Source organism: Bolinopsis microptera, chromosome 12, assembly GCF_026151205.1.
Source record: "Bolinopsis microptera isolate Bmic1 chromosome 12, MBARI_Bmic_1.0, whole genome shotgun sequence".
Taxonomy (NCBI): Eukaryota; Metazoa; Ctenophora; class Tentaculata; order Lobata; family Bolinopsidae; genus Bolinopsis; species Bolinopsis microptera.
In genome coordinates, this window is record NC_087083.1 from 4,269,139 (window position 1) to 4,294,243 (window position 25,105).

General features: G+C 37.7%; 4 protein-coding genes across 4 annotated transcripts; 3 read left to right on the forward strand and 1 right to left on the reverse strand.

Annotated features, from left to right (window-relative positions):
• The first annotated feature begins 1,714 nt into the window (after positions 1 to 1,714).
• Positions 1,715 to 10,048, forward strand: LOC134824189 (vesicle transport through interaction with t-SNAREs homolog 1B-like). Its single transcript, XM_063835953.1, has 5 exons — positions 1,715 to 1,819; positions 1,985 to 2,067; positions 2,203 to 2,354; positions 7,890 to 8,005; positions 9,802 to 10,048. Exons 1-5 carry the CDS (start codon positions 1,723 to 1,725, stop codon positions 9,987 to 9,989), a joined length of 636 nt encoding a protein of 211 aa, XP_063692023.1. The 5' UTR covers positions 1,715 to 1,722; the 3' UTR covers positions 9,990 to 10,048.
• On the forward strand, positions 2,467 to 7,804 carry LOC134824188 (uncharacterized). The gene is made up of 3 exons (XM_063835952.1): positions 2,467 to 3,449; positions 3,662 to 4,997; positions 5,114 to 7,804. The coding sequence occupies exons 1-3, from the start codon at positions 2,565 to 2,567 to the stop codon at positions 5,239 to 5,241; spliced, it is 2,349 nt and encodes a 782-aa protein (XP_063692022.1). The 5' UTR covers positions 2,467 to 2,564; the 3' UTR covers positions 5,242 to 7,804.
• Positions 10,049 to 11,741: 1,693 nt separating the features above from the next.
• LOC134824209 (lysophospholipid acyltransferase 2-like) lies at positions 11,742 to 18,268 on the forward strand. Its single transcript, XM_063835985.1, has 10 exons — positions 11,742 to 11,998; positions 12,721 to 12,870; positions 13,256 to 13,387; positions 13,548 to 13,668; positions 14,668 to 14,776; positions 15,031 to 15,132; positions 15,777 to 15,945; positions 17,018 to 17,150; positions 17,358 to 17,509; positions 17,836 to 18,268. Exons 1-10 carry the CDS (start codon positions 11,796 to 11,798, stop codon positions 17,912 to 17,914), a joined length of 1,350 nt encoding a protein of 449 aa, XP_063692055.1. The 5' UTR covers positions 11,742 to 11,795; the 3' UTR covers positions 17,915 to 18,268.
• A 1,894-nt stretch (positions 18,269 to 20,162) lies between these two features.
• LOC134824210 (uncharacterized) lies at positions 20,163 to 22,828 on the reverse strand. Its single transcript, XM_063835986.1, has 5 exons — positions 22,639 to 22,828; positions 22,079 to 22,181; positions 21,537 to 21,653; positions 21,123 to 21,183; positions 20,163 to 20,909 (listed from the first exon to the last, which is right to left on the reverse strand). The coding sequence occupies exons 2-5, from the start codon at positions 22,179 to 22,181 to the stop codon at positions 20,747 to 20,749; spliced, it is 444 nt and encodes a 147-aa protein (XP_063692056.1). The 5' UTR covers positions 22,639 to 22,828; the 3' UTR covers positions 20,163 to 20,746.
• Between the last annotated feature and the right edge of the window lie 2,277 nt (positions 22,829 to 25,105).

The following is a 25,105-nucleotide window of genomic DNA, read 5'->3' on the forward strand; positions in this document are numbered from 1 at the left end:
CCACTTCCCAATTACAATCATGTCAAACTCGAAATTGAGGATTGTATACGGTACTAATTTCTGCCAAATAAGCAATATACATCACAATTTTAATTAGTACATCACCCGAGTGGCGTGAAGGTTAGAGCGTTGACCTCCCCGCGGGGTAGTCGCATGTTCGATGCCCCGTGGAGGTCGAGCTAGTTTTTGCCCAGATCACTCCGAGCACAATCATTTTTCATGATAAATAGATCATAAACAAAACTGACATGGGCCTGGCCATATCTAATTTTAAAACATAACCCAGGCCAGAATTTTCTTGAATAACTGTTGAGTATCAGTAACCAGTGCAGAAAAAGAGAAGATATTTATCTCACTCCACTCTTTCTGCTGTTCTTACTGTTCTCCACTTCTGTTTTAGTGTCATTAACCGCTGCTGGTTCTTCTATCCTGAATGCTTGTTAAACTGGGGAGCTGTATAAATATATAAGTTACAATTATTTTTTAAAGTTACAAATATCAGCTGATTTGCATCATGTAGCGATTTAATGTGGATTGTGAATACCGAGTTAATCTTACTTTAAAGTGCATAATCACTAATTAGGTACCTAATCAGATATGATCCTAAATTTGGACTGCAGCCACAAACCAGCTCGATCCTGATTGGCCGCTGTATTAACCAATAACAGCGCCCCATTTCAGAGCACAATCAATACTATACACTCACACCGGGCCAACCATTTATGTGGTTCATCGATTAGTTATTAGCATTATTAGAACAAGTTGTTAAAATACATTAAATTCCTTTGACAGATATTAATACAATATTTTCCTTGTCTGTTCATAGTTGCGAGATTGTAACTATACTCGCTGTTGCTGAGACAAAGTCACACGGCGCGCTCAAAAACTTGCCCTCAAAAATCTATGAGGGCACGTTTTATGGTGCTTTTTGCAAGTCGCGAGTAGATTTTACTTTTGAAAACTTTTTGTGAGGTGTTTGAAGCCATCTTAATGTCTAAAGAGATGAAATCTTGACTAGCACCTACCTGAAAGGATTTTATCGATCGAGTTTGTCTCAGATTTTCGATATCTCACTTCCTTTTTCCGCAGGTGACCGAAACGTACACGTCATTCTCTCGTAAAGGCGAGTACACTCTCTACTGAAACAAGTGCTGTGCGACACATGATTATCCTAGGATGATGAGAGTTAAAATCTGGGAAAGCCCTAACGATGCTTAAAACGATAGGAACTGAAAAGTTTATAAATTATTGAAAACTTGTCCCCGGCACTTCGTTGAAGTCGCGAGATTCGATATCCATAAAGTAATGTCGCAAATTACTAGCAAAAACGTGCCCTCACGCGCGGGGGGGCCATAGTCACTCCAGTAATGTAACTGTGTAGTTCATTGTTATTTTTAATCCCCTTTCAGTCAATTGATTAAGCCCTCGGAAAGCATTTTATTCACCCAGTTATTTATTTGAATCGACGGAACATTTTATTGACGGTGTCAGATGCCAATTCAGACAACATACCGTATCATCGATGAAATGACATATCCTGCATAGCCAGTTGCAATTTATGCCGTATAAAGATTGCGAAAGAATATTTTTTTAAATCTGAGTTAATGGGGCTCATCATTCTGGTTAGTGGTATCTGGGAGGTTTGACTGTACTTTGCTCAGATAAATAATTGTAATAATCTGTTTTAAGAATTTTTACCAAAATCTTGTAAACTCAGAAAGTATGGCATCGAGCAGTTTTGACAATGCTGTTGATGATTTCACTGAGTTGAAGAAAGCAATTGAGAATTTGATATCTAATAAGCTTGCCCGAGCTCAAAGTAAGAAATGATATAATAGTTTTTATGCATATGTTGTCAAAAAATTTTAAATTATGCATTTGTTTCAGACTCAGCGTAACCTTCTTAACTTTTAAATTGTTTTCTAACTTTATTCTTATTCTAATTTTAATTCTAATTCACTTTGAATGGATCATATGATTTCAGAGGAAAACAGAAAGTTAGTACTGAATGATATTAACAGGCGCCTTGATGCTGCAGAGGTGGCTTTAAAAGAAATGCAAAGAGAAGTGAGTATTAATCTATGTTAATACTCGATCAGTTTTGTTCTTAAGACAGTTAGGAGATGCTTTTAAAAACACTAGGTGTTGTGCAGCTTTCATACGTGTAAATCTGTCTGCAGGTTCACTAAAATTTCTTTACAGGTGGACAAAGCATCAGCCGGAACCAGACCCAAACTGTCCTACCAATTCAGAGCCTACCAATCAGAATTCAACAACCTCACTCGACAGATAGAATCAGCAAAGCAACAAAACTCCGGCCCCAATGATAGTTGGAATCAACCAGACAGCACAAGGTCAGTTGAATATTGAATATTGCGGGCATGGTTTAGAGAAGGGGATTTGGCGCTCCCTGCCCAACCTAGCCATGGTTCAGGTCTCTGGGTGTGGCTCCATGTCCCAACTACTGTGATTAATCAGAGTATGGATTATCAATTTAATAATTTTATTAAAAAATTAAGAACATCAAGATCATTCTTTCTAACCAAGTATAATTTTAGCTTAGAATGTACAGCTTCAACACTGAAACTCCTGGTGATTCAGATTCACAATTGGAGTCAAGCTCTATTTGGAATTCAGCTGGCTTAGCTGTAGACTTCAATCCAAACATACCAACCTTACCAAACAATCCTCTACAACACTTCCAGAACTTTGCTCAGCTCAACAATTTACCTCCTCTTCCAGTTCCTGCTGGATTTGATGAACCCCTTAAGAAGGAGCCTGACAATACCGCTGAGCATGATGTTTCTCCCTTCATTTCCCAGTATTCGAATGAACTAGGAAGTGATGTTGGAGAAACCTCAAATGCGACCACTCCTGCTACCAGTGCTGCAGTATCACCTAACATCGCAGCATCACCATTATTCATCCCTGAAGCACAAGCGCCAAACTTGCCCTCTGTTTCCCCAACACCAATAACCAATAAAGATCCTGGTTATTTTTCTGAAAGTGAGTGTTCCAGCAACAGCTCTGAAAAAGATAACCTATCAGCTCACTTTGCAAAGAGTTTGCACATTGATCCATACGCTCCACTGACCATCCCAGTAAAGTCTCCTGCATCAAGTAAACCATCTCTAGAGAGCATTCCAACTGCTGACACTTCTCCCACTGTTGATACCAGTGTGTTAAACGAAGAAATGATGAATGTTTTGTCCAGATATGATCCCCAAAGTTTTGACCCGCAAGATTTCCAGTTCACTGGGGATGAGTCATGGAAGATAATCAAGAAGCCAGGGAAAGAAGCCGATATTGTCCCAGATCTGTCCTCCCCTGAAAGTGTGCCGTATGTTCCCAGTGAGGGGTCCTGGAGTGGAGCTTCTTCGCCTTCTATTGGAACTCCTTGGAACCCTGAACCTGCTAAACCTTCTTTTGTTCAGTCGACCAAACAACAGGTCAGTCTTTTTCAATGAATAATACACTTATTTAAAGTTGCTAAATGATCAAATGTTGGTCACTGTTTTATCATCTTAGATACCCTTTTTTATCATCTGAAAATTGAAGAGTTTGTCAAAAATTCCCAAATTAATTTAAGTTACACTGCCCTGTTTTGAAACTGTTTCATTTAGCTTTTCTAAGACGTATTTAACACTGTATGTTTGTTCAGGTGTGTGTTTTCTGCAGGAACAATGGAGAAGATGCCAGCGTCTACACCACACACACCTTGATGTCCACTGCAGGGAAAGTTATCTGCCCCATCTTGTTTGCCTACAAATGTCCAATATGCCATGCTACAGGGGACTATGCTCACACACTAAAGTACTGTCCCATGATGCCTAAAGGAATCAGTACCTCTCCTTCTCCTCCTGCTAGCACCTCCCGTGCTCCAAACCTTGCAAGGTTGCCAAAGACTGCTACCTTCCCCAAGCACCTTAGCTCCGGTGCTAAGGCTGCTATGTCCCTGGGCCCGACTACAAATGTAACGAAGCCTTCATTTCAACCTTCTCGAAGTAGAGCGGGCAAAACGTTCCCTCCGACCGAACAGAATACAGGGGGAAATGATATGAATACTATAGCTGACCTCAGAGAAGCTGCCCAGAAGATACTCATGTTTACTAACCAAGTCATGCAGAAGCAGCCCCAGGGTAATCCAAGAAACCCGCCTCAAGTTGCACAGTTCTTACTTAAACTTGACAAGAACAAGCCTGTACCGTCTCAAAATTTCAATAACAGTGAAAGTGTTCCAAGAGGTTTTAACAACAGCGGAAGTGTTCCTAGAGGTTTTAACAACAGCGAAAGTGTTCCTAGAGGTTTTAACAGCAGTGAAAGTGTTCCTAGAGGTTTTAACAACATTGAGAATGTTACTAGAGGTTTTAACAACAGCGAAAGTGTTCCAAGAGGTTTTAACAACAGTGAGAATGTTACTAGAGGTTTTAACAACAGCGAAAGTGTTCCAAGAGGTTTTAACACCAGTGAAAGTGTTCCAAGAGGTTTTAACAACAGTGAAAGTGTTCCTAGAGGTTTCAGTAATAGTGAAAGTGTTCCAAGAGGTTTTAACAACAGTGAGAATGTTACAAAAGGTTTCCTCGGAAACCAAAACCCTGGTTCCAGCGCCAACTTGGATAGCGACATGGCCACTAAACTAATGGAACTGCTCACTGCCTCTTCAAACCCCTCAGGTCAGGGCTACCAACCATTCCCAAACGCTCCTCAGCAGTTTGGTGCCCAAGATGCTTCTTCTGGAGCTGCGTTCAACACCAAACTCCAAGAATTGCTAAGTGGAGGCAACTCCTCTGACATGATGCCAGACAACAAGTACCCGGTACTGCCCCAGAAGTTCCTGAAGTCTCCCCACTCTGCCCCCTTCTCCCCTACTTTCAACTCTTCTCCCTTCTCTCCTAGTTTCAACGTCAGTGCCCCTGCTTTCGTTCCTAACTTTAGTACTGGAGATCAGGGAAGGGGTGTTAATGATACTGCTAGTGCGGAAATATTCAAGATGCTGGGTAAGTTGCAATCGTGTTGAAAATAATACAACTGGATAATTGAATAACGCAACAGCCAACAAATGTTTAAATAACAACTTTCTCCATAACATTGAAAACAAACCCCCTCTCCCCAGGAATCAACAAGACTAGTGTTAGTGGAGCTCCACAAGAAGAGATGGGAGCGCCAGGTACCAACAAGGAGAACACTTTGGCTAACATTCTGGCTAACATAAAGGAGTACCAGAACCGAAATAATGGTTAATGTACTGGGTGTGGTGAGGTTAATGGTGTTAAGAAGTTGAGAAGTGAAGTAAGAGGTGAAGTAAGATGGTATTGAGGTGAATTTAGAAGGTTTGGAGGTGAAGTTAGATGATTTTGAGGTGAATTTAGAAGGTTTGGAGGTGAATTTAGATGGTTTTGAGGTGAATTTAGTAGGTTTTGCAATTTGCGGTGAATTTAGTAGGTTTTGCGGTGAATTTAGATGGCTTTGAGGTGAATTTAGAAGGTTTGGAGGTGAATTAGAGGGTTTGGAGGTGAGATTAGAAGGTTTGGAGGTGAGATAAATGTTTCTGGTGGGCCTGGCTCAAATTGCGTGAGATGATTTTACGATGCCACGGAAATGTTCATGTTTTGAGAAAGAGGAATTTTATTTCATGTCTTGTTATCAGGTTATCCTTGTGATCATATAAATTTCCTGGAATTTTAATTTACTCTACCGATTAAGTTTGAGCGAGCAATGCAAACATCTAAAACTTTCTTTTGAATCGTTTTCAACTTTTTACCTGATTTTGTGCTAATTGCTGCGGTGCTTTACTTTTAATTTTATCATTTTTCCAGCCGCAAACTTTTCCAAACTTGATTGTTATTCCCTTAATACTATAATTAGGTTATGAGAATTACTGAATCAAGTAAATACCGACTCGTAAGATAATAATAACGAGTTATGATTTGTTCTTGATTTGAATTTTGAACTCACGTAATTTGAATAGATGAATAGACAGTGGGCTGCAATGAATTTAAATTAGAAATTTTCGGATTTTAAGTTGGTGCTTACCTCTGATTGGCTAGATTGGTGACATTCACAGTTCATATGAATAATGATCTGCTCTCTTATGAGTCATGAATTAATGTATTGGGAATTATGAAATCAGTTAAAATATTTGTACTAATATGACGGGTAATTACATAGTAATTACACAATTACACAGGGTACATTTGTTATGCCAAAACATATAAATTTATATTGATTTTTCTCATTTCCACTCATTTCCATATCATATGAATGAAAATTGTTATGATTTCCAATTATATTTGATCTTTTGTGGATATCATTTATTTTGGTACAGGCACGATAGGAATTATGTTTTTGATCGATTATCATAATTTCATATGAGTGAAATATATTATACACTATAATTAAATTACAGCAACGGTACAATTTAGGTTGGTCGATGTGTAACGTTGCATCTACTAAATTTTTGTAACAGCGAAACTTCATCTGATAGGGGAAGGATAGAAAGCATTTTATAATTCAAAACTAAATTGAAGTGAATTGAAGTTGAGCGAGCTTAAAAATATGGCTGTAAAAGTTCTATTTTAATTTTACGTGGAAAACATGTGGGGATGATCAGATGAAGTTTCTACTGCATGATGCCTGGGGTGTGATGAGCAACTAGTAGTGTGTACGATAATATGCACGTGCAATCTGTTGTGCGTGCAATTAGATGCACGTGCGATTAGTTGAACGTGCGATTAGACATGCGCACGCAATGTGTTGCACGTGCAATTAAACGTGCGATATGATACTCTCTTTTGGTGTTTTATATTTTTACACTAGATCCTTTCTGTCGAGTGAGATAATTTTTAATTTTTATAATTTTTGTTTTACAACATAATATTACATGATAGTTATTTACATTTCGTTATTTTGATTTCGAATCTATAAATCTATTCTATTCATTCCAAATTTTGTGATATATATGATGACGTTGCCGTTATCCAATGAATATATAATCTAGGAATTGTTTTACCAGACTGGGAAAAATTGATTAATATAATTCGAACCAATTAGTGAATAGATCAATTAGTTAATTGATCACTGCAACAGCAAATTTAAAGTTTGGACTGAAGTGTTTTGTTCTCTAGAAATGTGAGATTTTACAAAATTCTCTTGTTGATCTGAAGGTATGTACTGAGGTATGTACTGAGGTATGTACTGAGGTATGTACTGAGGTATGTACTGAGGTATGTACTGAGGTATGTACTGAGGTATGTACTGAGGTGTGTACTGAGGTATGTACTGTGTACTGAGGTATGTACTGAGGTATGTACTGAAGTGTGTACTGAGGTATGTACTGAGGTATGTACTGAGCTGAGGTATGTACTAAGGCGTGCAATCTGCTTAACAAAATGAAAAAAAAGAGTTGTCAGGGTGATGTAATATTTGAATTGATACTTTTACTAAAACTAACTTTCGTAGTATCGTGAATTATTCTAAATAGCTCATATGCGGATTGATAGAAATTTAAAGAATGCTGTATTGCAAAAATCTTTTATAGTATATTTATTTAGAAATGATTGTTGAGTTTTTAAACTATTATTATAATTTTATTCCTATCTATAAATCTTTATTGTTTGTACACCTTATACAGTGTAGTTTCATTGTTTTCAATACAGTAAAAATCCTATTCCTCAACAAATTTGATTTCAATAATGATGAATAAGATAATAAATAATAAATTTCCCATCTTTCATATAGTGAAAAATATTGAAATATTACAATATCTTCATGATTACAAAACTATAAATTAACTTAACTATTGGTTAAATAATATAAAAATGTAAAAAAACTGGAGTTTAGTAAGATAATATCAGTAAGATAATACCGCGCTCCTTCACAAACCATTTCAGGAGGCAGGTGGTAGGGAACCAAGGTGCAGTTGAGCGCAGCACAGCAGCAATAACCCGCACAGAGCGCCTCGCGGTGGAGACGGAGAATATTGGGAATGAAATAACCACGGAGTTAGGTAATAGTTGGGACGGGGGGGGGGGGGGGGGGGCAACCCCTTTTATATAATAGTTGGGACGGGGGGGGGGGGGGGGGGGGCAACCCCATTTATATAATAGTTGGGAGGGGGGGGGGGGCAACCCCATTTAGGTAATAGTTTGAACGGGAGGGGGGCAACCCCTTTTATATAATAGTTGGGAGGGGGCCTGGGGGGCAACCCCTTTTATATAATAGTTGGGAGGGGGGCCGGGGGCAACCCCATTTATATAATAGTTGGGACCGAGGGGGGGGGGGCAACCCCACATTTATATAATAGTTGGGACGGGGGGGGGGGGGGGGGGCAACCCCTTTTATATAATAGTTGTAGACTGGGGGGAATAAGACTGGGGTTAAGATAATTTAGTTGATAGTTAGAATATCATATAAGAATATTATATTAGAATATTACATTACTAGAATATTATATATAAGAATATTATATTTAAATATTATATATTATATATTAGTGAGACATCAAATATCACGGTTATCGTGGTGGAAGGGGGGAGGTGCCAACTTGAAAATTTGTTTTGACACGTGACAGAAATTCCATATTGGTTCCACTAACTAAAGAAACACAGGTCATCAGCGTGAGGGGGGGGGGGGGGGCAATATAACACTGTTCCATATTGGTTCCACTAACTTAAGAAACACAGGTCAGCAGCGTGAGGGGGGGGGGGGGGGCAATATTACACTGTTCCATATTGGTTCCACTAACTTAAGAAACACAGGTCAGCAACGTGAGGGGGGGGGGGGGCAATATAACACTGTTCCATATTGGTTCCACTAACTTAAGAAACACAGGTCAGCAGCGTGAGGGGGGGGGGGGGGGCAATATAACACTGTTCCATATTGGTTCCACTAACTTAAGAAACACAGGTCAGCAGCGTGAGGGGGGGGGGGGGGCAATATAACACTGTTCCATATTGGTTCCACTAACTTAAGAAACACAGGTCAGCAGCGTGAGGGGGGGGGGGGGGCAATATAACACTGTTCCATATTGGTTCCACTAACTTAAGAAACACAGGTCAGCAGCGTGAGGGGGGGGGGGGGGGGGCAATATAACACTGTTCCATATTGGTTCCACTAACTTAAGAAACACAGGTCAGCAGCGTGAGGGGGGGGGGGGGGGCAATATAACACTGTTCCATATTGGTTCCACTAACTTAAGAAACACAGGTCAGCAACGTGAGGGGGGGGGGGGGCAATATAACACTGTTCCATATTGGTTCCACTAACTTAAGAAACACAGGTCAGCAGCGTGAGGGGGGGGGGGGGGGCAATATAACACTGTTCCATATTGGTTCCACTAACTTAAGAAACACAGGTCAGCAGCGTGAGGGGGGGGGGGGGGGGCAATATAACACTGTTCCATATTGGTTCCACTAACTTAAGAAACACAGGTCAGCAGCGTGAGGGGGGGGGGGGGCAATATAACACTGTTCCATATTGGTTCCACTAACTTAAGAAACACAGGTCAGCAGCGTGAGGGGGGGGGGGGGGGGGCAATATAACACTGTTCCATATTGGTTCCACTAACTTAAGAAACACAGGTCAGCAGCGTGAGGGGGGGGGGGGGCAATATAACACTGTTCCATATTGGTTCCACTAACTTAAGAAACACAGGTCAGCAGCGTGAGGGGGGGGGGGGGGGGCAATATAACACTGTTCCATATTGGTTCCACTAACTTAAGAAACACAGGTCAGCAGCGTGAGGGGGGGGGGGGGGCAATATAACACTGTTCCATATTGGTTCCACTAACTTAAGAAACACAGGGCAGCAACGTGAGCAGCTGGTCCGGACACGTGACATGCTCGATCAGACGGACTCAGCGCTCGACAAATCTCGGAGGACTCTTCTAAATATGGCGCGGAAAGCGGTCACCAATAAAATAGCCCTCATATCTATTATAATTGTAGAAGTGTTGATCTTAGCCAGTGTGCTGTATTGGAAGTTCAAGTAGCGAGTTTTTTGTCAGATTTTTATACATATTTCAGATTTTTTGTCCGACGTGATACTGATCATCAATCATGTGATTTTTTGTACAAACTTAAAACTTCAGACTTTAAACTGATGAAATAATAATAGGTTTGGGAATTAGTCTGTCTGGTGGTGTTGTTGATGTAATTATTTTGTTTCCAGTGCACAAATAAAGGAAATAGGGAGTGTAATTCTATAGCATCGTTTAGCTGTAAGTTAAAGTATCACAGTTACAGTGCAGTACAACGCTAATTTACTGCTCCAACATTGTAGATAATATAATATACCGCGAAACTCATGTTTAAATAACGAAGCATGTTTGTCACATGTATTGAATATTGAATATTCTATCATGGTAGATTTGAATTCTTTCCACCTGCAATTCAACAACAAACATGCTGAATATTAATCTAGAACTTACCAAACAATGTCAAATGATGGTTCGCTGTTTATTAGTCAGAACAATGTCAAATGATTGTTCGCTGTTTATTAGTCAGAACAATGACAAATGATGGTTCGCTGTTACTTACTGGATAATGACAAATGATGGTTCGCTGTTTGTTAGTCTAAACAATGTCTAGAAAACTATTGTTGTCTGAAATTATATTCAAGAATTTGATCATAACTTTATAATCATTTATTTTTTGACAAGTTGTTGTGCTATCGTGTAGTTTATGTTAATGACTTTTTTGGAATGTTTTTTGTAAATAATTCATTTAACCTTGATAATTGTGTTTATAAAATACATACTTTAGTATTACTGCAATGTAAAAACTTAAGGAAGTAAGTGAAACAGATACCAGTTTAGATACAAATATTTAAATATTACACTTGGTCGTAAATTTCAAAATTGTCCATTCGAAAATCCCTAAAATTACTCTGATTATTGAAAATCTAAATAACACGTGTTATATAATATTAAGGACGTTACAGAAGGAATATATTTAATGTAGTTTGAGGACTCCTCACGTCCGACAATGGTGTTTCTCTTGTCGCTAATGTAGACTTGTAACCCATCCTAGCGTTCCCACTCAGTTATGGACCACCACTTTTTAAATTTATTTATTAACTAATTAACTTATATTGCACTCAGTTATGGATCACCCCCTGGTGGACTCTATAACGGAGGTGTCTGGCCTGACCTAATTAACTTATTGACTAATTAACGTATTGACTAATTAACTAATTAACTTATATTGCACTCAGTTATGGACCACCCCCTGTTGGACTCTATAACGGAGGTGTCTGGCCTGACCTAATTAACTTATTGACTAATTAACTTATTGACTAATTAACTAATTAACTAATTAACTTATATTGCACTCAGTTATGGACCACCCCTTGGTGGACTCTATAACGGAGGTGTCTGGCCTGACCTAATTAACTTATTGACTAATTAACGTATTGACTAATTAACTAAATAACTAATTAACTAATTAACTTATATTGCACTCAGTTATGGACCACCCCCTGGTGGACTCTATAACGGAGGTGTCCGGCCTGACCTTATTAACTAATTAACTAATTAACTAATTAACTAATTAACTAATTAACTTATATTGCACTCAGTTATGGACCACCCCCTGGTGGACTCTATAACGGAGGTGTCTGGCCTGACCTAATTAACTTATTAACTAATTAACTAATTAACTTATATTGCACTCAGTTATTGGCCACCCCCTGGTGGACTCTATAACGGAGGTGTCTGGCCTGACCTAATTAACTTATTAACTTATTAACTAATTAACTTATTAACTGATTACCTAATTAACTTATATTGCACTCAGTTATGGACCACCCCCTGGTGGACTCTATAACGGAGGTGTCTGGTCTGACTGCGGACCGGGCACGTTACCTCCTCTGCATGCTGGGTAGTTACCCTCTAGCTCTACTCTTCTCCACTCTCCTCTCTCCTGCACGTGCTAGTCCTACTGTTAGACACTTGTTTCAGCTTACTGCTGGCCTCCTCTTCTGTGTCTTCTGCTTCAGACTGTATGTCTTTAATGTTTTACTTATTTTATGTTATTTTGTTTTACGGATAGTATTAAAAACATAATTAATTAACTAATCCTCTCAGTCAGGTACTACTCCTGCTACTAGATACTGGAGTATGTTACCTAACTAATTAACTAATTAACTAATTAACTAATCCTCTCAGTCAGGTGCTACTCCTGCTACTAGATACAGGAGTACCTAATTAAATAATTAACTAATTAACTAATTAACTAATCCTCTCAGTCAGGTGCTACTCCTACTACTAGATACTGGAGTATGTTACCTAACTAATTAACTAATTAACTAATTAACTTATTAACTAATCCTCTCAGGCAGGTGCTACTCCTGCTACTAGATACAGGAGTATGTTACCTAACTAATTAACTAATTAACTAATTAACTTATTAACTAATCCTCTCAGTCAGGTGCTACTCCTGCTACTAGATACAGGAGTACCTAATTAACTAATTAACTAATTAACTAATTAACTAATTAACTAATTAACTAATCCTCTCAGTCAGGTGCTACTCCTGCTACTAGATACAGGAGTATGTTACCTAACTAATTAACTACTTAACTAATTAACTAATTAACTAATTAACTAATTAACTAATCCTCTCAGTCAGGTACTACTCCTGCTACTAGATACTGGAGTATGTTACCTAACTAATTAACTAATTAACTAATTAATTAATTAACTAATTAACTAATCCTCTCAGTCAGGTGCTGCTACTGCTACTAGATACTGGAGTATGTTACCTCCTAATTCTCTTCTCCCCGCCCCGCCTAGTCCATCTCACTGTGTTTTGGTGGGCTATCACTTTCATGAGTGTTTCTCACATCTACCGCATGTACACCGACTACAACGGGTTAGTGTTCTCTGATTGGTTGGTTTGTGTCACGTGGTGTGGATAGTGTTCTCTGATTGGTTGGTTTGTGTCGCGTGGTGTGAATAGTGTTCTCTGATTGGTTGGTTTGTGTCACGTGGTGTGAATAGTGTTCTCTGATTGGTTGGTTTGTGTCACGTGGTGTGAATAGTGTTCTCTGATTGGTTGGTTTGTGTCACGTGGTGTGAATAGTGTTCTCTGATTGGTTGGTTTGTGTCACGTGGTGTGAATAGTGTTCTCTGATTGGTTGGTTTGTGTCACGTGGTGTGAATAGTGTTCTCTGATTGGTTCGTTTGTGTCACGTGGCTAGAATAGTGTGCTCTGATTGGTTGGTTTGTGTCACGTGGTAAAATACAGCACTCTGCAGGTACACACTAGACTTTACCGGTCCGACAATGATAATAACGATGAAAGTCACTAGTTTGGCGTGTAGTGTGTATGATGGGACACACCGCAAACAAGAGGATCTCAACAACGATCAGAAAATATTAGCTATCAGGTAATTACAACCTGTTAACAGTTTAATTGATCAATTAGTTAATGAGTTATTAGTATAATCAGTATAATCAATCAATTAGTTAACATTTCTTTAGCCAAGAGAGAGTGTCTAAACTTAATGTTTAAAACTAGTTCGTTATTTAAATAACACCTGTTTTCAGACGCACACCAACAGTAATAGAATATATGAGTTACATGTTCTGTTTTACCAGTGTACTCAGTGGGCCCACCTTCAACTTACAGGATTATCTTAACTTTATTGATGGGTCAAATACTGAACAGGTTAGTCTGTTGATAAGTTTAATTAGTATTTCTTATCTTGGTGTATTAGTTTGTTGAGTCATGTATTATATAATGAATCACCTGTGAAATGTACTTTATTAAAAAAACAGCGACGTTAACTTAATTTGACCCTAGCTTAGTTGTGATTTTGTAACATTTCCCCTATCTTTGCCAAGGGAATAAGTAATCGGGTTTGGAAATATGAGGTGGCTTACCCTGATAAGGACAGTAAACTACTCCTTCGTAATATTCGCCGTTATAACAAAATAGCACATACTTTTCGAGTGTATATTATGCGAGAAATACATTATATTTCGAATAGATTAAATTTGAATGGAACCGCCTATGGCAATGTAAGTGTCATTTCAGCGGAAAATCCTAATGAATTACCCGGTGCTCAATTTCAGCTCCTTCAAAGCTCCTTCAAAACAAGTCCAGTTCTAGCATCAGCTGATAAACCCATGCCATGGCCGATTGGTTCAGCAATAAGATAATATATCAAGCGAGTTCTGTGTTGCAAACCTGCTTACATTCCGGGGGGGGGGGGGGGGGGGGGTTTACATTCAGGAAACAAAACGTATTTCAGCCAGCTGTAAAAGAATCTAAATTAAGGCTCGATTGGGCTGAGTGTCGAGTTAGATAGTAAGAGTGTAAGAGTGTCGAGTAAGCATTAGAAGTATGAAATTTATCATTGACTGTTGGTCACAAATGATAACTGATGTAACACAAAATAACAATAAAGTTTAGCACAAAATACAATAATATGGTGTGACATGGACATAATCATATGTGCATTAAAAACATAAAACAAAACACCGTGCAAAAAGTTACAGATTGATCATTAAAAGTCACTTTAAATGTGCTCCGCTAGTCACTTTAAATGTGCTACGCATATTTCAGCATAAAATAAAATCATACTCAGTATAGCGCAACAGTCACGTGCGCTAAATTCTTGTAAACTTAAACATTTTTGAATTTTGCAAAATGTTCTCTTGTCAGGGAAAACCAGTTCCTTCTGGAATACTTCCCGCATTGCTGAAATTTGTGGCGGCTGTCTTCTTCATATCCTGGACTTTTGTTATCCCTGCAGACTGGGAACCTTTCTTTGGTAAGATTTAATTATTTTACTTATTTTACTTATTTGGTAAGAAATTTGTTTACTTTCTGTGTACTATAGCGTAGTCAGTGCAACGTTACGCCACTGCGTAGTGCAGGGATGTATTAAGTATTCTTTGCGAATCATGTTTCCATTTCAAACAAAATTAAAATATTATATTCAATTATAAACACAATATTAGTACTTTAGTATATTGATTTAAAACTAAGTTTAAATCTAAATTAATATTTAATTATCAACTTCAGATGCTGAATGGAGGGAATCACACTCGTTCCTTTACGCTGCTGGCTATTTGTACCTCATGTGCTTTATTACAAGATGTAACTACTACTTTGCTTGGACACTAGGTGCGTATTTTACTGTAAATATAATATACACTTTATACCGTATATACAGTGATTATGTGACACTGTGACACGACACCTTAATTGGGCACCCTTAACAATTCCCATAATGTTTAACGGGGTGGTTAACGGGGTCGCCTAATCACGTGATTAGGTAAACCAATCACCTGATCACACGTAATGAATAAACGTAATTCGAATGGCCAAACACAATTCAATAGATTTAGCTCGACCCGACTATCCAAACTATCAAATAAATGCGAAAATGAACCTTCATAGGTGAATATACTATATATACTGTGTGTAGTCTTCTGTATTGTATTGCAGTCCACTGAGACTAAGCCCAATTATAAATTAGTTTTAGCAGTCATTAAAAACAACGAACGAATAAACAATTACTTTTAACTTTGTTCATGATAACTTTGTTCACGGTAACTTTGTTCATGATAACTTTGTTCATGATAACTTTGTTCACGGTAACTTTGTTCATGATAACTTTGTTCATGATAACTTTGTTCACGGTAACTTTGTTCACGATAACTTTGTCACGATAACTTTGTTCACTATAACTTTTTTCACGATAACTTTGTTCACGATACATTTTTTTGTGATAACTTTGTTTATGTTTATCTAAAACAACTTCACAGCTGACAGTGTAAGCAACCTCTCTGGATTTGGATTTAACGGCTACAAAGAAAATGGCGGCGCTAAATGGGACAAGATAACAAATGTTTACCCACACAAAACAGAGTGCTCCAGCTCGCTCAAAGTGCTGACAGACAATTGGAACGTTGGCACTGCATTGTGGTTACGCAGGTTCGTTCACTTTATGTTGGTACGTGGTATTGGTAATTCCTTCAGCGTCTTATTTGTTTCACCCACAGTTGCATTTCTCCAGGAACGATAATCCACACTGGATATTTGCGCGGGAAATTCTTCGTGTCGGGGTGTTCAATTATGGAACGTTCATTGTGAATTATTTCATTTTATAATGTGATATGTCAGCAGTCAGTCATTATTATTTTTCGATAACGAGGCCTCAATTGACTGGAGTTCAGGCTCCGACCTTGGAGCTGGTAATCGTGCTTAGATTCCTTTTCGGTCAGACATGGATTCTCACAAAAAAGTCGGAAAAAGTCGAAAATATATTCATCAGTTTTTTAAAATTTCATTCGTGAAAGGTGAGTTATCCCTCCTGAATTATGAGAGTTGATTAAATGTTTGCAAATTCTATACAATGTAGCTAAACTGCGGGTCACATGTCGGTAACACAAACGACCAATTATTTTCAGTGCATTCTGTAACGCGCGCAAACAAATATCTCTACAAAGGACCATATTTTTTAGCGCTAATGCGCGTGCAAATTATTTATTGAATTTAATTTACAGCATACTAGTAGAATTAAAGGCGTCATTTCAAGGAAGGAAACAACGATAAACTTGGGTCTTCACCGAGCCAAGGCTTCTTCACTGCGCGGATCTAATGATATGAAAATATGTAAGGAATGATTGAGAATCGACAGTTTGCCTCAATTGTCGCTATGAATTCAAATGCCTTCAAATTTATCAACAGTAACACCTACCAGTCACTTCACCTGGATTACTCTAAAATCCTGCGACCAATTGAAGTGGCACAGAGTTTATGTCAGTACAAAGTTTTAATCTTTGTTCATACTACGGTTAGCTGAAAGCATACGACAATTCACCCTAAAAGCACATTCCGCCTTGTAAAACTCATGTCAGCTATTTATACCTCTTATAGAATACTAAACATTACTTAACTCGATGCTGCGTAAAGAATACCAAACATCTAGTAAGCTGTTGCCTTTATATTAAATATTTGTATTACTTATTGAATACAGAATCCCCCTGATACTAATTAATAACAGGGTTTGTTACGAGAGATCAGTGTATGCTCCTACAGCAATGACTTACCTTCTCTCCGCCACTTGGCACGGCTTCTACCCTGGTTACTACGGCTGCTTCATGAGCGCTACTCTCTTCTTACTGACATCTAGAAAGGTGTGTAGATCTACTGAGCTGTAGTGTGAAGTTAATGTGATAATAATCATGAAATGTACTTTAAACAACCTGGATAACTTGTCTGATACTATAACTATTAATTATTATAATTATTGATATTATACTTATCTGATTCCTATTTGATAACTGAGACTCACTGTTAACGTTACCATAGTTACAGTTTACACAACTGTGTTCTCATTTCAGTTGAGAAGGGTTGTGAGGCCGAAGTTCCTGGGCTCCACCTCAATTAAAATGTTCTACGATGCATTAACAACTGTCTGCTCTTTGTTGCTGATCAACTTCGCTTCTATTCAACTCTGCCTGTTGAGCTTCGAGCGTAACTACGTTCTGTACAAGTAAGTTATTACTAGTTTAGATAAACTACTTGTTGTACAAGTAAGTATAATTCTTTATTCTAATATTTTATATTTCGTAGTTTATTCTTATATTAAAGTGCTTTTACTTAATACTCAGTGTAAACATGAAAAACTACTTTTATGTAAAACAACTGTCCTGCCAAAATATCAAATTCATATTAAATAGTTAATTTTTACATGAAGTAACACACTAACCCGGTTGATATAGTTGTAATATATTAATTGCTGGTATCATGTCATTAACATAATATCATCATAATTAACTAATTACATAATTATCCTAATTACCGGCCTCTTTATTTCAGACACTTCTACTGCCTGCCTCACATCGTTTGTATCCTGATCTACGTTTTCTGTCCCAGTCCTAAACCGAAGAAAGAATAATCCGAAAACTGAATAATCCGGAAAGTGTCCGGAAACTGCCATCAGTCTCCAGAAAAAAAATTATATTGATTTTTGATTCCAGCAATATGTTGCGGCTTATTACAATTATTATTACAATTATATGTATTCACTAGGATTGTGTCATTTGTGTTAATTACATACAATTAAAGGTTTTAGCTGGTTAAGCGAACAATTTAGATTTTACTTCATATCATTATTACTTCACTCTTAAAGATCCCCCCCCCCCCCCCCCCCCCATTAACATTCAGTCCATACCTATTCGCGTCGTTTGGGCAACATTCCTAGAAATGGTAGAGAGCGAATTGTGAGCTTCGTTCTATGTAGATTATTAGTGTGTAGTCGTTTTACATTTGGTTGCAAATAGCGAGCTCTGTTATCAGCTGTTGTAACTTGCGATAAGAAGTGCTTGTCTTTTAGTGTGATCGTTGTGTAGCCTGTATACAAGAACTGTACATTGGAATATACACGATGCAGTACTCATACCATGAACATACGAAGCATTTGGTCGATGACCCCGATAATGATGATCTGTTTAGTGCCAGACATGCAGATCAGGTAGCGAGAGCTACAAACAGTGTTTTTAATGAAATGTGCCATGAACTGGATGTTAAGGAATACGGAGATCTAGTATTGAAAAACCTGAACAAGCGATCAGTTTCGAAAGAAAAACTGTGTGATTGGCTGCAAACTGTTTGTTTCATTTTGAATCGTTATGCGGCTCCTCATTTGCAAATGGCTGCGGAGAGAGTAGATAAACAGAACATTTCAGTAATCGCGGAGCAGAAAACTGTCATTGATTTGCAGAAGCAGCTCATTGAAAAGAAGGACGAAGAACTCAAGTCTGTTCAAACAACTGTGCAGACAGAAATGAAATCATATTCTTCTGCCCTGAAAAAGACTTGTGCAGCTGCTCTTACGCCAAAGAAGATCTGTACTGCAGTTAAGACAATAGCTGAAAAGGATGAAAGAAGCAGAAACGTCGTAATCTACGGAATAAGTGAATCCGACGGCGAGAAGTTAGAAAACAAAGTTGCTGAAGTTCTTGGTGAGATAAACGAGAAACCTTCTTTTCGTGACTGTTGTAGAGTTGGTCTGAAGAGAGTGGGCACATTAATACGACCAACTAAACTATCTCTAAATAGCTCTGACATGGTTACTCAGGTGCTGCGAAAAGCGAAACTACTACGCACAAAAGAGGGCTATAAAAGTATCTACATTTGCCCAGACAGATCAGTGGAAGAAAGGAGAGCTTACAAGAAGCTCTGGGAGGAATTGAAAGAGAAGAGGAAAGCAGAGCCTAACAGAGTTCATTTCATAAGGAACAATAAGATTGTCAGCTCTGATAAGAACAGTGTATCAGCCTCGTCTGAAGAAATTTGAACTGTTTCACATTCTTCACCACACATTTATTTTATCACAATTTTGTTTCACATTTTAAAAAATCATATCGGGGCCATGTAATTGCGGGCACGTTTTACTGTGCAGTACCGTGTTTGGTCTCCCGACAGATTTTACAGACGGGGGCAATATTTTATTCGAGTTTATTTCATTCGTTGTAATTGCTGTACTCTGTAAAGTTTGAAAAGTATTTAATAAAAAAGTGATCGAGCCCTAATGATATCTGTCCTAGTGATTTAAAGAGGCGACCAAGTTTTCAGCTTTTACATTAAATCCTCTTTTCCATTCCTGATTTAAGCGCTATTTATCCAGCCAATGTCATTGTCTTTAACATAATTGAGATCTTAATGAAGGAGTCTACTATAATTCTTGTATAGATATGTGTTTTGTACTTTTTCTGATTTGCAGGGTGGTTCGTAGTATTTGTTCTAATAGAGTAATATTATGATTGTTCAATCTGTAATACTAGGCAACTCGATTTTGGGAGTCCTGATTTTTGGTACATTTGATTGTATTTTGAGCTTATTTTGTCAGTTATCTTTATATTTATTTTTTCAAAAACAAAACATTTTTTAATTGTTTGTCTCCAGAATGTACTTAGTTATTGTCCCAAGATGTGAGTAATATAATATACCACACTACAATCTGCTACAGTAATTCTAGATTAAATATGGGACCGTAATCTCCCCTTCAGTTCATGGCCCGTATCATCCGTGAATTGAATATGTGAACCACCTCGGGCCTAAGAAGAGAAGTATATTTCAGATGGAAAGTATTTGGGTTCCTCAATCCTCTCCGGAAACTTTGTAACAAAATATGAAATCATTAATGACTTGTTTGGTATATAATAAGTACATACACTAATAATAAGGCTAGAATAGTATAATAAAAAGCTCTAACAAAACTCAACTAAAATACTCGACTGAATCAATAATCGTGCATAATGTCTGAAAACAAACATCAAATTCTGAGATGAGAATAAAAAAGATTCTGAGATAACTGATAAAGAATGAATAAAATAAAATTAGCCTGAACTTTACATCATAGAATTAGAATCGACAATAATGAATAAAAAGGACCCAATTTATATATTCTCCCGATTATATTTGTTGACGCGTGACCTTCATTTAAAATGTCCCATTTCAATACTATTACTATCATCAGAATTCAGAAGAAAACTCGTCCTTCTACCGTCCCTAGGGCGTGTACTCCAGTATCCCGTCCTTAGGGCGTGTGTCCGAGTATCCCGTCCTTAGGGCGTGTATCCCAGTATCCCGTCCTTAGGGCGTGTGTCCCAGTATCCCGTCCTTAGGGCGTGTATCCCAGTATCCCGTCCTTAGGGCGAGTATCCCAGTATCCCGTCCTTAGGGCGTGTATCCCAGTATCCCGTCCTTAGGGCGTGTATCCCAGTATCTACAAATCCTCTTGTTGATGATACTCTTCGTATGCCCTGCCCACAGCTACAGCCCTGATGGAAACGATACCAAACAAGATAGCTGCTATAGCTGTGATTACTGCCTGTCCTTCCAAGAAGAAGTCCATATCCTTCTGAACCTCTGCCACCTCTCCGAATAGCCTGGTAGTGGTAGCATAGTGATTATAACCATGACAACTGGTAGCATAGTGATTATTGCCACAACTGTTATCAATAAGTATAAGTATAACAAAGTTACAGTTACAAGTTAATAATTATAATGGATCATTAGCAGCCGTTTTATATTATAACAATGCTTCATAATAATTAATCATAATTCATAATTTTAAAAGCAAAGTTTATAATAGAACTTACCCAGTGCAAGCCAATGGTAAAGGATTGACAGCAATGCAGAGCGCCGGTGTAAGAATTGACCCTGAAATGCACTTCCGTTAGTCAATACTAATAATATATCCATGAGTAAAGGCGAGCTATATCTACTACTACTAGCAAGCTCCATGGGTCAATAGCTTGGATGATGATAAGTAACTTTACACTGGACTATCACGCGAATAAGGTTAGTACACGGTCTTTAGATGGCTCTGATGGACAATTTAAAACACCAATTCTCTAATTTGTCCCCAAAACTAACCCGATTCCTAATTGAATACTCCAAAACAGCATAGACATAAAAAGAAACTCTTAATGAATGGTCAATGATATGAACATAGTAGAAATTATTTAATTGTCTGTAATCTGTTATCGAGTAAAAGAATAAGTAAAACTAACCAATAAGTGCAAGAACCCAGCTGCCCGACAGCCTGGCGTTACACAGCAACCCAACAATGTAGAGAACTGCTAGCAGACCCCAGAAAATAGCTCCGTAGCCTACACACGTCAAATCATCTGAAGATGGTGGTAATTAGTGGGGTGATTAGTGTGGTAATTATTATGGTGATTAGTGTGGTGATTAGTGGGGTGATCAGTGTGACAATTAGTGATGTATTTAGTGGGGTGATTAGAGTGGTAATTAGTGGGGTGATTAGTGTGGTGATTAGTGGGGTGATCAGTGTGGTAATTAATGTGGTAATTAGTGGGGTAATTAGTGTGATAATAAGTAGTGTGGTAGTAAGTAGTGTAATTAGTGTGGTAATAAGTGGGGTAATTATAATTGAGTTAATAAGTGGTATAATCAGTGTGTCACAGTCAACTATTATTATCAATAGGTTTAGTGGGTAATTAATGTAATTCATGGGTTATAACAGTTCTAATCAATAATCAATATTATCTAGTTAATTAGTAGAAACTAAAATGAGACTTAGTGAAGTTACCTTTAACCCATGGCAAGATTTTAGAGACCAGAAAGTAAATCAGTGTAGTTTCCAGCAGAACGGCAGGATGAGGCAGCAGCCTGTCCACAATAGATTCTCCCATCTACAATAGTGTAATAATTAGTGTGGTAATTAGTGGGGTAATTAGTAGGGTAATTAGTGGGGTAATTAGTGTGGTAATTAATGTGGTAATTAGTGGGGTAATTAGTGGGGTAATTATTGGGATAATTAGTGTGGTAATTAATGGGGTAATTAGTAATGGCAGGATGAGGCAGCAGCCTATCCACAACAGATTCTCCCGATTCCCATTTAAAGTTAATATACAGATTAGCAAATAAATGCGGTGTTTTGGGTTCTGGGTTATTCTGGGTTATTCTGTGTTCTGAGTTATTCCTCGTTGAATTTTACGTCAGTATGAAGGCTTACTTTTTACTCTGTGCCAAAATTTGACCACAACGGCATAAGTTAAATAATCAACATTGCCACTGCCACAATATGCCACCTATACTTAAAATATTAAGGAAGCATAATGAAACTTCCGAGATAAATACAATTCTAACCTATTTCAGCTGAGCCTTGTTCAACAGTTAAAGAAGCGATATCAGAATCAACGACAACAGCTGGAGCTTCGTGTTATAAACAAATTCTATTAAATTTAGAGTTTATTCTTTGTAATAACCCGTGTAAGAAAAGACAAATGATCGCAATGAAATTTATCAAAACGAAATTGGTAACGGTGATCAGGACACTGATAACGAAATTAAAAAGATTAATCAAAAGACTGGCAGTTAGTTCCATGTTTCCAATTGTAAATAATAAACACGCTATTTAACTGTATATATATAACTCTAACAAGCTTACTTTTAACAGCCCTCAAAATACTTTTCCATCAGATGCTTACTACAAGTAGTTGCATCACGATGATCTTATTTCAAGTGAGCTGATATTTCATAGCTCTAGCCTGATATTTCATGTATCCGAGCGGCGGGGCTGTGGCGTGATCTGCAAACAATAGTGCTCATGACAAACTGGGAATTGTTGATGTTCTTTTTTTTACAGATTGTGCCCATATACGGAGTGGAAATTGAGTTTTCAGAATTAGATTTGGAGGGATCATTGAAAATATGTTAAGTGATGATCTTTTTCATTTCCGATTATATTTCTGATACTGATCTTTAAGGCTTAATTATATGAGGATGAGAAAATTTTCTTAATCTTAGGGTTCAATAAAAATTACTTCAATTTTCATAATTATTCAGCATCCAGGATTCCAGTTATCCAAGACAAACGGGAAGGAGGTATTCAATGCTATTATATTTTGGGACTATTTGCTACATTCTAACCCTCAAGGCCAAAATAAAATTCGTGACAGATCGAAGACTAATTTCGTTACTTAAATATAATAGTAATACTAATAGTAACACAGGGTAGCCCAGAAGTAACTACCCACACGCCACCATTTAATAACTCACGTAATTCGTGTCAGAATTAATTGTGGGTCAAACTTAGATTTCCTGAAAGTTTCGTAAAATTTCTTTTTAATCTTGTTACTTAACTATAATAATAGTATAATGTGTAATATAAATAATAGTAATTGTAATCTTAATGGGATATAATAAACAATTGATCGCTACAAGCTGGCGTTTAGCCAAGTACCTCCATTCATGTAAGTTAGCACAATTGGAAACGGAAGTTCAAGTATGTGAGCGTGTTGTATTACTCTGAAAACAGCAATCCTAGAAACTTAATTATTATTGGTAGCTGTCTCAAAAAATAAAAGATCCTCAAAAGATATAACTACATTTTCTCAAAATTACGTCAGTCTCAGCATTAGTAGCAAATGAAATTGATAAATAGGTGTTCCATCCCTCTAAGGGCATGTAAGCTAAGCCAATGATAAAACCGCACTGAAAAACTAGTCACCAGTCGATATAATTATAAATATAAACGAATAAGAAGAGTTAATGGATGTGCAAAACACTTACGTGGCGCAACTAAATTAGTGTTTGTATATTAGTTTATTGTTTGTAAAGTACACAGTGTACAACATAAACAATGAGCCAACACTAACAGTCCTGAACAGCATTCACAGTGTGATTGTGTTATAATCACACGATCACTTTGTCTTAGCTCAAGCTGCTAGGCAGGGCTGACGGAGACGCCTACAACAAATCACACAGTGTGATATACGAGCTGTAAATGTAATACGTTCAGTGTTTAATGAGGTTTAGGTCGTGGGACTTAGCAAGAAACTATATAGCAGATCTGGGCTCTGCAACTCACAAGCCAAATATTGTTTTAACATTTTATCGTTCATCAGAGGGTACATCAATACTAATAATCTCAAGATGTGTGTGTCTCTATGTGTCTGTGTGTCTGTGTGTCTGTGTGTCTGTGTGTCTGTGTGTCTGTGTGTCTGTGTGTCTGTATGTCTGTGTGTCTGTATGTCTGTATGTCTGTCAAGCCAAATATTTTTTAACATATTGATCATCAGAGGGGTACATTATAAAATAAGCGTGGGAACTTATAGAGCCAATTTGGCTCTGAGCCAAAGTAAGCGTGGACAAATGGGATATCAGCAATCAGATTCAGTGCCGGATCTGCTATTATACTTCACATATTATTCCCCTTTATAAGAATAACACGCGCTTTACCTATGGTGATGCAACCTCATCAGTCATATCATCCAAAAATGGGTTTTCTGACAAAATTACTTAAGTAACAAGTTCATTTTGTGCAGTTTGACTTTAAAGATTTCAATTCTGTAATTGCTCTGGGCTAGCTGCTGTTTATTTAAACTGCACCCACTATGTTTCTAAGGTGCTTTGTCGACTTTTGAGACTTATGACAAGGAATTTCATCATCCTAATTTCTCGGAAAGTGCCTCAAAATCACAAATTATAGTTTGAATTTCTTAGAAAAATGCTTAAGTACAGCCACATCTGCAAAAACTCCATGTTCTGGTGAAAATTACCCGTTCAAACCATTGCCATTGGTCATCGAAAATAAGACGAAAAATTAGCCTGA

What these genes read in the sequence shown, in the direction of transcription:
- LOC134824188 (XM_063835952.1), top strand. Translation starts at nt 2,565, where the DNA reads ATGTACAGCTTCAACACTGAAACTCCTGGTGATTCAGATTCACAATTG. An exon ending in TTCAGTCGACCAAACAACAG is followed by an intron (nt 3,450 to 3,661) that starts GTCAGTCTTTTT and finishes ATGTTTGTTCAG; the next exon opens with GTGTGTGTTTTCTGCAGGAA. An exon ending in GGAAATATTCAAGATGCTGG is followed by an intron (nt 4,998 to 5,113) that starts GTAAGTTGCAAT and finishes CCCTCTCCCCAG; the next exon opens with GAATCAACAAGACTAGTGTT.
- LOC134824209 (XM_063835985.1), top strand. Translation starts at nt 11,796, where the DNA reads ATGGACCACCCCCTGGTGGACTCTATAACGGAGGTGTCTGGTCTGACT. An exon ending in CAGAAAATATTAGCTATCAG is followed by an intron (nt 13,388 to 13,547) that starts GTAATTACAACC and finishes ACCTGTTTTCAG; the next exon opens with ACGCACACCAACAGTAATAG. An exon ending in CTACTTTGCTTGGACACTAG is followed by an intron (nt 15,133 to 15,776) that starts GTGCGTATTTTA and finishes ACAACTTCACAG; the next exon opens with CTGACAGTGTAAGCAACCTC.
- LOC134824210 (XM_063835986.1), bottom strand. Translation starts at nt 22,181, where the DNA reads ATGGGAGAATCTATTGTGGACAGGCTGCTGCCTCATCCTGCCGTTCTG. An exon ending in AATCTTGCCATGGGTTAAAG is followed by an intron (nt 21,654 to 22,078) that starts GTAACTTCACTA and finishes CACCATCTTCAG; the next exon opens with ATGATTTGACGTGTGTAGGC. An exon ending in TTACCATTGGCTTGCACTGG is followed by an intron (nt 20,910 to 21,122) that starts GTAAGTTCTATT and finishes TACCACTACCAG; the next exon opens with GCTATTCGGAGAGGTGGCAG.
- LOC134824189 (XM_063835953.1), top strand. Translation starts at nt 1,723, where the DNA reads ATGGCATCGAGCAGTTTTGACAATGCTGTTGATGATTTCACTGAGTTG. An exon ending in TAAAAGAAATGCAAAGAGAA is followed by an intron (nt 2,068 to 2,202) that starts GTGAGTATTAAT and finishes ATTTCTTTACAG; the next exon opens with GTGGACAAAGCATCAGCCGG. An exon ending in TGAAATAACCACGGAGTTAG is followed by an intron (nt 8,006 to 9,801) that starts GTAATAGTTGGG and finishes TAAGAAACACAG; the next exon opens with GGCAGCAACGTGAGCAGCTG.